A 14,320-nucleotide genomic window follows, 5' to 3' on the forward strand; every position below is an offset into this window, starting at 1 on the left:
CTTCTCTGTAAACTAGGCAGACAGCTCTTGGACTCACTGTTCTCTTCAGGATTATGAAATAAACTCTCCAAGATGGTAGACAAAGAAACATTAGTAAAGTCTAAGGAAGTTTGTACTACCGACTTATCTTTTTCATATGAATTCCCAGCCCCATTGCCATTAAACAAACTCATTACTCTTGATCCCTGACAAACAGCTACTAAGGGTGCTGCAACAAAACAAATTATCTTTACATTTCTCTTGAAACTCTCAGAAAAATTTTGCCCATCTCAAATAGAGAAAATACTGTATGTAAATTTCAAGAAGGTAATACTTTGCTTGTACTCATGGCTCAAAACCCAAGGCACCACATGATTACTTCCTTACCCTATAAGTGGACATAACTTACTAATTGGTTATTTAGGGGATGAAAACATCATTTTAAAAAAGCTTTATTTAAAAAAAATCACAGAGGATAAGGCTGGCCACATTTTGGTACCATAACACAATGTTATATATAAGTAGTTTACAGGTGTCTAGTTCCCCTTAAAGTATAAAAAGTACCATTGTCTCAGTACAGTATAAAAAGAAACATGGATGCAGCAGCACAAAAGTGGGTTTACATGTATAAATATGTGACTGGACTTGCCAGCCACTAGTTTTCAGCTGGATATTGGTGTCTAGCAGGTGAAGAAACCAGCCACAAAACAAGACCAACATGTTGGTTTTGTCCAGCCGCTAGCAGCTTTGTTTACATTGTGACGTCATGGAAGGTTTGAACATGTGGGTGCCCAGAGGCAGAGAGAAAGATGTTGGAGGTAATGAGGAACAGGTAGCATGCCTGGGATCTGAAAAATTAGTAGTACAGCAAAAACACCCTATGTACAACTACATTCAAGATCAATGCCACTCTCAGATGACTGTTTCCCTCTCTGCAGGCTGTTGTTAGAGGTATGGACTGAATACTTGTGATGGTTTAATTTGATTGCAATTGTGCATAGTTTTTTGTCAAGATGAACACTATTCTTACAAGAAATAAAACTTCCCAGCCACTATGTGTGAAAGTGTTCCAGCTAGCAGAGCTCTGTCAATAATTCTAGCAATTAGCATCTCCAGCTATATATTGACACGTGTGAACCCGCCTTAAAGTACACTAGGGGTAATAACAAGACATCCACATTGTCAAGCCCTAAGCAAGTGAGTAAGAGAACTTCACAACTAATGTCCAATGACTACACAGTAACTGGATAAAGATTTTTCATTGTGCCAACCCTGTAGTGGTGTGTGTGTGTGTGTGTTGACACGTGTGAACCCGCCTTAAAGTACATTAGGGGTAATAACAAGACATCCACATTGTCAAGCCCTAAGCAAGTGAGTAAGAGAACTTCACAACTAATGTCCAATGACTACACAGTAACTGGAAAAAGATTTTTCATTGTGCCAACCCTGTAGTGGTGTGTGTGTGTGTGTGTGTGTGTGTGTGTGTGTGTGTGTGTGTGTGTGTGTGTGTGTGTGTGTGTGTGTGTGTTTTTGTGTGTGTTTTTACCTAGTTGAGACATTACAAAATAACTATATGTCCTGTCTCTACATTTACAATACTAATATCCAGGTTGGTTTTAAAAGTGTGTACTGTGTGTGTTTAAATTATATGAAAGGTAAACCATTATCCTGTAATGTAGTGTGAGTAATGCTATTATTTTTGAGGTCAGTGTATATCACTGACTGGTGCTGGAACTCAAGTGTCTCGTAGGAGGTCATGGCAGCTTCTAAGGAATGGGTGGCCGTTGGGGTGCTGTGGTAAAGTACCGTCGTGTTGATCAATGTTGCAAACTCTGCCGTTGAGGTGGAGATGGTCTGATTGATGACAGTGGTAGTGACTGTGTCGTGGAACTTGGTGGCGTGTGTTGGCCACAGTGGGACCAAAGTGTTCATCACAGTCTGGTGAAAGAAAACATACCATAAGGATAGGGCCTGAGAAAACACATTTTTAAATTAAAAACCTACATTCAATATAATCATCCTTTGATATTGAGGGTTTCAAATCTACGTGTGAGATGAACTTAACAAACTACACCATAGTCTATATTAGTTTTCATCTAAAAAACATTAATTACTGCATATGTCTCCATTCCTTGTACTTCAGATAGTGAAAAGTGACAAATGCAGGTGTTCACTGTTTTTACACCAGAAAACTGCACAATTATCTGACATTATGTATCCCTCAGTGTGCACTTGATGCTGCTCTTCCTCTCTTTCACACCCTAGCTTGTGTGCTGGCCAAACTTTTTACCTCAATCATGCATAAACACTACCTCTCACACAGACATGACTGAAACTACATAGGTGAGTACTCTCTCTCTCTCTCCTGCCCCACTGTTTCCCACAGAAAGGGGTGCCTGAATGTAACATCTGAACAGTATGCCTCTGGAATTATGGGGTACACAGTTCCATACAAGATTTTTTATCATTTTTTTCACAAATGACAGGATGGCTATTGGCATTAACCCCTTCAATACGGTGACGCCTATGTAGGCGTCATGAAGCCCCAGTAGCAAATACGGTGACGCCTACGTAGGCGTCATATTTCTTTTCTGAGCTTTCTTCAGTTCAGTTGTCCCGTATAGTGTGTTGGATATTAACTACACACGCCGTATGTTGTCTTTGAAATCCTAGTGCTCCTCCCACCATCCTTGTCTCCACCAATCACTAAAGATAAGCTACATGCATCCCATCTCTCTCTCTCTCTCTCTCTCCTCCTTCCCCATCTCCCTTCCCTCCATCCCCCTCTCTCTCTCGAAAGATAAGTTACATGCGTGCCGCCTTGTAACATTCGTGAAAACACACACACACACACACACACACACACACACACACACACACACACACACACACACACACACACACAAATACAAAAACAACAAATTTTCTAATCTCTCTCTCTCTCTCTCTCCTCCTTCGTTTCCTCTCCTTCCCTCCCTCCCCTCTTCCTCTCGAAGATAAGCTACATGCGTCCCGCTTGTGTCTAAAATATTAGCAAATGTCACTCTCTCTCTCTCTCTTTTTCTCCGAAGAGAGAAGCGTCCACTTTCCTCTTCGAAGGCGATATAGTGACTAAAAAATAGCAGCATAATACACAAAGACGACAAGTATGACAAGCTTGCACGAGTTTCCAGCTCGGCGGCACTACCACCCGTATATCATACAGGCGGGCTTTTTCAACATCCGGCGCGAAGGGGTTAAGTATTATAATGATAATAGTATGAAATATGTTTTTATAAGTACAATTATAAAGATTAAGAAATATGAAAGGCAAAAAGAATTGTTTGTTATCAAGTAAAAATAGGGAGTGGTGCAGTTCTACAGTGCCTATACATGTGACACAACTGTGACCATTACTATCACTAATTGATACCAACCATAGGCTTCTCTGTGCTGAGGACACGAGAAAAATGTTGTTTTTAGAATTACAGGTAAAAAATGTGTACCTTTATAAAAATTAGGTAATTGAAGTTCAGACCAAAAGAATACAGTTCAAGACCACTGCTAGCACCATCACTGCAAGCATTACTCACATGACAAGTATGTACAGCAATGAATATCTTGTATGACATTGATCAACTTCTTTCTCTTGAAACATTCCTTGGATTTAATAGCCATATCAATGCCTTGTGTGCACTTTTCTCATTACGTGATTAAAATTTAAATACATGTGTATATTACAATAAATGAGTGGTGTAATTCACAGAAATTTTTTTGTTTGGCTGACAATGATTTGTAAACTGGAGGAGAAGGTTGGATTGTGTTGTGAGACAAGCCAGCCACTATTAAGAATGATTTTTTGTTGTCAATATATACAGGGGAGTAGCACATATGTTACTAAACTGTGACAGGTGTTAAGACACACCAGTGTATTTTACCCAGATGTAACTAGGATGTAAGAAAATGAGCAATATTTCATCCCATACTTGGTGAGTAACTGAACAAAAAGCAAAGCAACAACATTCACCATTTTGATTTTACTGGCAGATAAATCCTCAAAACTTTTTATTACCTTCTCTTTAATGAGAAAGAAAATATTAAGAAAAATTTTACATAAATGTGTGATTTAATACTAATACATGAGTACTAACTACATGTGACAAGTTTGATTTTGCAATAAGTCCATTTCCCTTACTACCATTAATTGCACAAAAATTTATAACAAACAAGTAAGACTGACACCATACCGAGTAGTCTGTGGCCTTGTATAGCGTCTGGGCATACTCAGGAACCACCACCTCTGCTGGGGCCTTTGTGCGCTGGGGTGTTGGCACTACTGCCGTCGGCAACAGATCCAGTGCATTGGACACCACCACCATCACCATCATCCATGCTGCTGTCAACATCGGCTGCATTCTGTCACCTATTCCTGAAATGAGAAATGCTTACTGATGATGTATGGAAATGACCATGCACAGATAATGAACTACAATCTAAACTAATAATTCATATAATTTTGTACACTTGCAAGTAAGTCAGATAATGTTTATGATAAGACAGACTAATTAGGTTTATCTAACTTCTGGATTGGTTTGAATCCACTGCAGTGCTGAGATAATTTGTTGTATGCACAAACATGGAGAAAGCAACGATCAAATACTCATCTTGACTAAAGCTTTGAGACAAGCAAGTAGTGTATTATTCTTTGGAACAAACTCAGAATATAATGACCAAAAGTATAAAGGTCCCAAAAATAACCTTGGGACCTAATGAGCATTATGGTTTCAATTTCTAAGACACTGTCCTTCTGCACTAGTGGAGAGCTGACCAAACTTACTCTCATGATCAAAATTTGTAGGAATGGTATTGGCACAGCACATGGTATTGATGGCAAGTGATTAAGATTAAGTAATGCATTGCTATATTGGCTTGAGACTATCACACATTCTTTCCTAAAAAGAGAATAGAGGTCTGTAATCACAGTAGCATATAAGAGAAATTGAAATACTAGAAACTTAACTACATACATTATCTCCTAAGTAATAAGGGAAGACTTGCTACAGCAGTGATAAACCTACCCAATCAGACTGAAAAAAGAAACCAAAAACAGGACTACATCACTGTAATGGCCAATCCACATGACCTTCAAGCTAGAACCAGATCCATCAGTCCCTCTTAGTATCATGTCCAAAGAGAAGGTGTAAAGGGAGTTTTCAGAGAGGGAAGGGGATGAAACTGAAGACCTGGAGTGTGCAGGGGAAGTTTCCACAGGTTTTTATTGATATTTCATGAGTCAGTATATTGCAAAGTTAGAAAAGGCTGATGCTGACTTATGGAGTTAGTAATGTTTAAAAAATTGTAAGGTAAGTGTCTTGAAACCTCCCTCTTGAAAGAGTTGAAGTCATAGGAAGGTAGAAAAAAATTGAAGCAAGAATAGAATTCAAGAGTTTTCCAGATGAGGGAATACATGATTGAGAATACTGCTTAACTTAAGCATTAAAAAGATGTACAGAATAGGCAGGTAGATCCATAAGGATCTCCATTGTGAATAGACTTTAAAAAATAATGACATCAGCAACAAAATAATCAGCAAGTAAACTTGATGAAGTTACAGAGAGGAGGATAGTTCTGAAATCAAAGCTTTATGCCAGACTCAATCAAAAGTTTTTCATGTCTTAAAACAACAGCTTAAAGTTTCACTTAAGTACCTAAAAGATGATGACCAAGCCTCAGTGAGGAAAGCCAGAAGTATACCAGCAAAGTAGCCATGGTGAAACCCATACTGGTGATCAGACATAAGGCCGTGAAGTGATGCATTAATTGAAAAAAAACTTTAAGGAAGCAGAAAATTAAACAAATAAGAAAGTGGCTTTAGGTATTAGTGGTCACCCTTTCTAGGAACAGCTTGTATGTCAGCAAACTTCCAACAGGAAGGAAAGGTTGATAGATGTTGATAGGATTCATAACATTGTCTCTAAGGCTGGAGTTCTAGGTAGCAATTTGTTGAATGTTATTGTGTGTCACTCTCCATCATTCATGATCACTCTTTATAAAACCCATATCAAACCCTTTTTTGGATTTTTCTTCATGTCTGTGATTCAATGGGTATACAGGTGACAACAAATTGCTGGAATATGTACAGAAGAGGTGGACCGAACTCATTCAAGACTTGCATGATTTTCTTGCTTTGATGAGGGTCTTCTCCCTCACCAGTCTCAGTTGCATCTTCCAACCAAAATGAAAACAAAAACAAAAAAGAAAAACCTCTGGTTGTTGGCTAATTGCAGATGCAACAAAATTGACAGGAAAAGAAAGAACTAGCAGAACTCGTATAGTGTAAACCAATAAAATTTTCAATATGACGTTAGAAAGCATGGACAGTGATGGATGAAACAGTCTCCTCAAGAAGAGAGTTCTAAAAAGTAATGACATGAATAGAGAAGAAGCAATCTCAAACATCCATTGAATATTGTGTCCAGAAAATCTTTTTACTATGACCTCTAGTTCTATCATAATCTGATCAGACAGACAACTCAAGTGAGGACACAAACCATTCATGACCTTCCATACCATAATCAGATTAACACAAAGAACCCAACCCTTAATAGAAAATAGTTTAAGCCCAGACAGTCTCTCAGCATAAGATAAATCAGCAAAACCATCAACTTTCTTGTTCTACTGTCTCTAAACCGGTTAAAGTAAATGCACATCACCAATATAACCTGTGTTCCATAACACACTACCAAAATCAATAATAGGGCAAATGTAAGTGATACATATCTGTGACATAAAGGCTGGAGCTCTACATAAAGTTCCCCTAAGAATCATACTGGCAGCACCACTTGCTTTACGGAACACCTCCATAATGTGCAGATGAAATTTCAGGGAATCATCCACCGTAATACCTAAAATTTCAGTGAATCATCCAACAGAATACCAAGAACCTTGACTGAAGATTTATTTGGAATAGGAAGGGCATCAATGAAGCAGTCAGTCATAGGGATGGAATTAGGTCTAGAAAAATGGAAATGGGCACATTTGCTGATTGGAAAAGAGAGACCCCACAGCTGGCTCCTGTGGTACAGTAATGATACATCACTCTGAAGTGTTAAACTGGCCCCAATGCAATTTAAAGTATTTACAGGAAGAGGCAGATATAACTTTAAACCATCAGCAAAGACAGCAAATTTACTAGAGTCCAGAGGCAATATTACTAATAAATATCAAGAATAATACAGGACCAATAACGAGCCTTGAGGCACACCACTAGAAACATCCACAGCATGACTGGAGGAGCTGTGTACAACTACCTTCATTACACGACTAGTAAGGAAGTTCTTGATCCACCACAACAATGGATTGCCAATACCAATTAGGGACAATTTAGTTTTTTTTTTTCTATGTTAGGCCTATAGCACCTGTAGGCATACTTGAAGAGTATATGTGGGAAGTGCTGTTTCGCTTCCACCCATTAGTGGCTCAGGCAAAATTTTATTTATAGTGGTAACCATATTAGGGCCCATATCACCATCCAAGTACATCTTTGGTGTAACCACCTAGAACCTGGGTATCATGGTGACATGTAGGTAACTTTAAACCACTCGACAAATGGCAAAGCTTCAAAGCAGTATGTGGTGGGATTCAAACCTACGTATGGACATCTGCCTGATCCCATGCTCACCACCTTATCCACTACTTATGATAGTCAAAATAAAATACATCACAATTTCCAAGGTCCACTTGGACACTAACATAGGCATAAGCATAGGCAAGTAGTAACTGATCAGAAACAGACAAACCAGAACAAAAACCAAATTGGAAAGATGACAATAAATTGTTAACATTTAAATATTTATAAAGTTTGGAAACAATAAGCCTTTCCAGGGTTTTGGAGCAAACAGAACTCATGCTGATAGGTCTGTAGTTGCAGGGACTAGAGTGAACACCACCCTTAAAGAGATACAACGTTTGCCATTTTCCAATAATGGAACCTGTGTACAAGACACACTCTTAGTAAAAATAAGGAACAAAGGGTAAGACAAGACAACAGCACACTTACAGAATAAAATATTGGGAGGTCCATCAGGGCCACACCCAGGCGACTCTTATAACATAACCAAAGCTTTAACAATCTCATGTATGGAAATTTTGCTGAACACAAAACTGCAAGGCAGACACCTGATGAGGCTGGGATTGAGGTAGGTCTTAAGTGACAAATACAGAGGAAAAACAATTAGCTAATTGATCGGCCATATCTCTATTTTCATCCCACCACAAATCCACCACCAACAACCCACAGAAAGACAATTTACTTTCTTTTGACAAAGGTAACAGTGGAAGCATTTTATGTCATCGTTTGTAAGGAGGCAGGGTTGGAATGATTTAAACCAAATAATTTAAATCAAGTGATTTAAATTTATTTAAATCAGAGTAAAAAAATCTTGATTTAAATCAAAATACCCATGCTATGTCAAATAATTAAATTTATTAACACACTATATAAAAAGTAGTGATTGCATTAAAAGGAAAATGGGATGAATCACTTATATTGGTCTTGGACCTGTACTGTTCCTGTACAAATCAGGGTACACTCAGACACCAGTGAATTATTGCCATGCCTTCTCTTACAAAGCAATGTTTGAAAGCATATCAAAGAGAAAATAAGATCTTTATACAATTACCAGATAAAAAGAATATATTGTTTTTCAGTTAACATTAACATCATTTTAATTAATCTATAAATACTGTTCTAGAATGTGGTCTAAATGAAATTACCAAGTCTGCCAATAAATACACAAGTTGGCAACTTTTCACCAGTGCTGTGTATGGGATGTCAAGTACACTATTACAAGAAATAATGAAATCCCAACTTTTGTTCTCAAACAATTAATTTATTCTCTTTATTACATTTGTCTAATAAAAACATTGATTTCTTTCATATTTTCTCATTGAAATTCCTATGTGTTTTCTGTACTTAAAACAAAGTGTAAATAATTTCACATATGAATCAACTATAAATTAATGGACTAATGTGGTATAATGATGCTTTTGAAGTTTTGAAATTAAAAATTCTTTTTAACTTGGGTAATGTGTAAAAGCAGCTTTAAACTATGCTTCCATAATAACAAAGTGTTTAATACAAAATGCCATCACAGTATGGAAAAAAAATAAATAAATAAATAAAATAAAAAAAAAATAACTTGAACATCGTGAAGCGATTCAAGTAAAAAAATAAATTAAAAAAATCTATTTAATTTTTTTTTTTAAATCATGATTTTTTCCAACCCTGTAAGAAGGTTACTCTTACATTGGGACACAGATTTGGCAACATTACTTTTACATTGGATATTTAAATCTCTACAAGAAAAACCAACTTTAAAAGACTAGAGAAGAATTACAACCAAGTTATTCAAATAGACTAACTCAACTAAACCTTTACTTTGTGAAGGGAAGACTTCTTCATGCAGACCTTATCAAGTACTGGAAAATCCTCAACAGACAATCAACCCTCCACACCAAGACACTGTTTGTTCATCACTGGGCACTCGGGGACATTTTTACAACCTCTTACCAATGCACACACAACCTTGAATCAAGACAGGTTTTTCTCCCTGACACATAATTCTTTGGAATTCTTTACCTGCTCAAGTCACTCAAACAAGGCTAACAGACTCAAACAGACTTTTAAATGTCTGCTACATTGTGCTATCAGAAACCTATTTTTTGAGAATGATGAATAACTATATTTTGTACCTATCCAAATGCTGTACATACACTATGGTGTACTATCCAGTCATTACTTATCTAATTCTATTGCAAATCATTTATATCTTGATCTGGCACACCAGCAGCTCTGGGCTCCCCCTAGTTATATAAACTTTTAATTATTTTGTGCTACACTTTTTTAATCAAAGGAGCCAATCAGCTAAGTCAACCAGATATGTTGGAAAAATCTGATTAGGCAAGGTTCAAGCACAGACACAGTATCTGAGGAGAATACAAAAGACCCCACTGGGTTTGTAAGTTGTCCAAGGATTAGGGCCAGTAAGGACATGAAAAACATCTATACAAATTACCTTAACTGAGTAGTGTGCAGCAGTCCAAGGGTGAAGGAGAGAAAGGAATAAGCCCCAAATCACCCAAGCTAGGATTGTTAGCAAAGATTTTGAGCAGACTTAATTTCTTTGAGAAATGAGATAGCAGTGGTGCCATCAAGATGAAATAAAGGAGAGAAAGATGAAGATGTAAAAATAATAAGATGTTTATATATACAACTCATTGCTACCCTAAGTGATAAATTTAACATTCTTAAATGGGTTGGGTTCTCAGGACTAGAAAATCATATTGATCCACTGATGGTAATGAATAACCACTTAACAAGAAAACACTTAGGGAAATCAAGCAAACTTTTTACCATAGTTAAGAAATATTTGGACTAGTCGAGGCAAAACAATTTAAAGTTAAATGAAGAAAAGTTTGAACTGCTAAAGTATGGGATGCAGCAACATATTAAGCAAAACACCAACTACAAGGCAAACCAGCAAAGCATTCTGTTCAGTGCAAGACTTGGGAGTCCTCATGAGTGATGATGCCATTTTCACAAACCACATCACTAACATAGTGCATACAGGAAAGAAGCTGGCTGGCTGGATCCTGAGAACTTGCAAGATAAGGGACAGTACTTGCATGCTGTCACTTTGGAAGTCTCTGGTGGTGCCCCGTGTGGAATATTGCTGCCAGCTCTGGTCTCCTCACAAAGTATGAGACATCATACAAATAAGAGGACCTGAAGAGATCTTTCACCAGCAGGATTGAAAGTGCCCGCCACCTCAACTACTGGGAGCGACTTAAAGAGCTTAGATTCGCTCTTTGCAAAGAAGAAGAGAGCGCTACCTAGTGTGGAAGATCCTGGAGGGCCTTGTACCAAATGTGGGCATACAACTTAACCCACATCCAAGAAGAGGGCAGTTATGCTATGTGAAGAGGGCAGAAGCAACATCCCATAAAATAAGGACTTCCATGCATAACTGCTTCTCACACAATGGGGCTCATCTCTTCAACACTGTGTGGGACACCATCAGGAACCTGACAGGGGGTCACACCTGACCTCGTCCAGAAAAGGTTAGACAGATGGTTGTCTAAAATACCAGACGAGCCCCCAATACCAGGATACTCCAGCTCAACCGGCAAGGCTTAACTGCCTGGTCAAAGCAGAGGTCCACCTCAGGTGCATCCATGATAGGATGAAATAATATTAAACAAAACAAAACAAACAATACCTATTTCTCCAACTTACTATCACACTTCCTTCCATTATTGTGAAATTTATTTAAAATAAAAACAATGCATGTAACTCATTTACAAACCAATTAATCAAACAATGCTTATAGATATGAATAACCACAAAATAGCCATATTTCTTATAATGTGAACCAAATACCCGTGTTGCTTGCAGCCCTTTCCTCTGGGAAACTTTTCCTAAAGTGATATAATGCTGAGTACTTCCGTTGACGTCACTGCCGGGGATACCCTTGACGTTATCAATTGTCTTGGAAAGCTGACCGCTTTATATTGTGTATAGTGGATGCATAGTTTATCAGATCAAGCCAATGAGAGAGAGAGAGAGAGAGAGAGAGAGAGAGAGAGAGAGAGAGAGAGAGAGAGAGAGAAATTCACGAAACGTTGCATTTAATTTCACTACTACAAGGTACCTTAGTTCTACTTCACCAGCAAATATCAAAGTTCTTCTATACTACTGCACTGGTCCGTCGGTACACTATCACTGTAAAGTTTACACTTATATACTACCGTACAGACTTCTAAACATCTTTGCTCACAACATAATACTGCCAGACATACTTGTAGCGGAAATGCCTTTGATTTTCTAACGTCTTGACTTTTCGCTCTCCTATGAATTAAACAAGGAACCAAGCTGTAGTACAAAGGAAAGTATTGAGTCTAGTGTGTCTTGGTAGACGATCCAGGTTCTTCAGGGTACTTGCATACCCTATCCAAGCACCCGAAACAAAACATATACCACTACCCATGTTGAGTCGGTGACCCTGCACTCAACTATCAAACACACCCTGCTTTACTTACGGTCTCCGTCGTCCACAGAGTAGCCTGAGGAAAGCCCTTGACGTCTTGCACTGATACTAGCTCCAAAGACTGTTAACACGGTACAATGGAGGACCCACAATGACCCAGGCCGTCCAGCAGGAGAACGTGACGCAAGATAAGACAATGAAGTCCTACGATGCGCAGCTCGGTGACCCCTTCCTGTGACGTAGGTGTTGAGTTGCCGCTACCACCAGACGATTGGTAGTTGCCAACTTGCCACGCATAGCCGGATACCCACGAAATCAAGGAACACAAGGAATCCTTGCAAGAAACCCACTTGATACTTGCTAAAGAGCCTGGGTATACTTAAGAAATCACTGAGACTGAGATTGTTTTGCTAGCTGTATCGAATTATAACTTTTCATTGTTGATCCTCACTTTTTGATAAAATTATGGCTTCAGTCACACATCACCATCCAAATAGAATAAATATGATTTTTTTCTACTTGTTATATATATATATATATATATATATATATATATATATATATATATATATATATATATATATATATATATATATATATATATATACTCAGCAAAAAAATTCATTTAATGTTTTCTATCTGATGATTAATATATCCAGCTGAAACTGTGTGTACAAAAAAACTGAAAATTATTAAACGCTTGATCTATTTTGTCCATGCAACCATGCTGAACGCTATTTTATCATTTATTTTTTTATTATTATTTATTTATTTATTTATTATTATTATTTTTTTTTTTATCTTCTTCAGTGTCTTGGATCACCTACCTGAAGACAGTTACCTAGACTTACGTATGATCCGGAAGTAACAACCAATGTCCATATAAGATTTTATATGGGCATTGCTAACAACAAAGAAAAAGCAAACGTAGACCGTAGTGACGATCGAGAACATTATTGTGTTGCTTACATGGCCTATCCGGTTGTACTTTTTTTTATGTAAGAGGGACAAAAACTGGCCAAGAGCAACATGAAACGAAAAAAAAAAAAAAAAGGCCGACTTAGTTGCCTGTCCCCTTGTAGGTCTAAGAGAATTAGCCATAAGAAAAAGGTTAAAATGCCTTGAAATCTCCCTCTTAACCCCTTGAGTACCATGACGCGTTTCCATAGTCATTCTGCTTAATATTTGGTGATTTTATACAGCTTCAAAAGTCTATGTAAGGAATTAAAATAGTGAAGACTGTGGCCATTAATCTTCTGAGCTCCATAGGCCCTTCCTAATGTAAATGAAATGATGTACACAGATCTCAAGGTAGAAATGTGTTCCAGTATTGAAGGAGTTAAATTAAGTCAAGTCATAGGAAGTTGGAAATACAAAAGTAAGTAGGGAGTTCCAGGATTCACGAGAGAAAGGTATGCCTGACTGAGAGTACTGGTTAACTCTTGCTTTAGGAAGTTGGACAAAGTAAGGGTGAGGAAGAAAGTCTCGTGCAGCGAGACCGCAGGAGGAGGGGAGGCATGCAGCTAGCAAGATCAGTAGGTAGAGCAGTTAGCATGAAGATTATAGTAAAAGATAGCAAGACATCTAACATTCCGGTGGTGAGAAAGAGGCTGAAGACAGTCAGTCAGAGGAAAGGAGTTGATAAGAGAAAAAAAACTTTTAATTCCACCCTATCTAATAACACTGTGTGAGTGGAACCCAGCCATACATGCGAAGACTACTCCATACATAGGTTAGCAGTAGGGGGGGAGAAGAAAACTGACGGAGAAGTCTCAGAACGCTTAAAAGAAGTCAAATCGTTGGAAGATGGAAATATAGAAGCAGGTAAGGAACTCCAGAGTTTACGAGTGAAAGGTATGAATAATTTATAATACTGGTTAACTCTTGCATTAGGGAGTTGGACAGAATAGGGATGAGAGGAAGAAGAAAACCTTGAGCAGTGAGGCCGCAGGAGGAGGGGAGGCATGCAGCAAGGAATAAACAGAGTCCTTGGCATACAGTTAGCATGAAAATAGCGATAAAAGATAAAAAGAGATGCAACATTTCGGCGGTGAGAAAGAGGCTGAAGACAGTTAGTCGGAGAAGAGATGATGAGACGAAAAGCTTTTGATTCCACCCTATCTAATAAAACTGTGTGAGTGAACTCGCCAAACATGCGAAGAGTACTCCAAACAAGGATGGATAAGGCCCTTGTACAGAGTTAGCAGTTGGAGGGGCGAGAAAAACTGGCTACCAAATACACACACACACACACACACACACACACACACACACATGGGAGCAGATCAAACTAAGAATTATTCAATGCCTCAAAA

The 14,320-nt window shown here is 38.1% G+C and overlaps 1 protein-coding gene across 1 annotated transcript; it reads right to left on the minus strand.

Annotated features, from left to right (window-relative positions):
* Nucleotides 1–418: 418 nt before the first annotated feature.
* LOC123520025 lies at nt 419–12,261 on the minus strand. Its single transcript, XM_045281844.1, has 3 exons — nt 12,058–12,261; nt 4,206–4,387; nt 419–1,917 (listed from the first exon to the last, which is right to left on the minus strand). Exons 2-3 carry the CDS (start codon nt 4,371–4,373, stop codon nt 1,624–1,626), a joined length of 462 nt encoding a protein of 153 aa, XP_045137779.1. The 5' UTR covers nt 4,374–4,387; nt 12,058–12,261; the 3' UTR covers nt 419–1,623.
* Between the last annotated feature and the right edge of the window lie 2,059 nt (nt 12,262–14,320).

Source organism: Portunus trituberculatus, chromosome 46 (genome assembly GCF_017591435.1).
Source record: "Portunus trituberculatus isolate SZX2019 chromosome 46, ASM1759143v1, whole genome shotgun sequence".
NCBI lineage: Eukaryota > Metazoa > Arthropoda > Malacostraca > Decapoda > Portunidae > Portunus > Portunus trituberculatus.

Excerpts from the sequence above, each read along its gene's own strand:
- LOC123520025 (XM_045281844.1), bottom strand. The coding sequence starts at position 4,373 with ATGCAGCCGATGTTGACAGCAGCATGGATGATGGTGATGGTGGTGGTG. Across the intron at positions 1,918-4,205 it reads ACAAGGCCACAGACTACTCG|ACTGTGATGAACACTTTGGT; the intron begins GTATGGTGTCAG and ends TTCTTTCACCAG.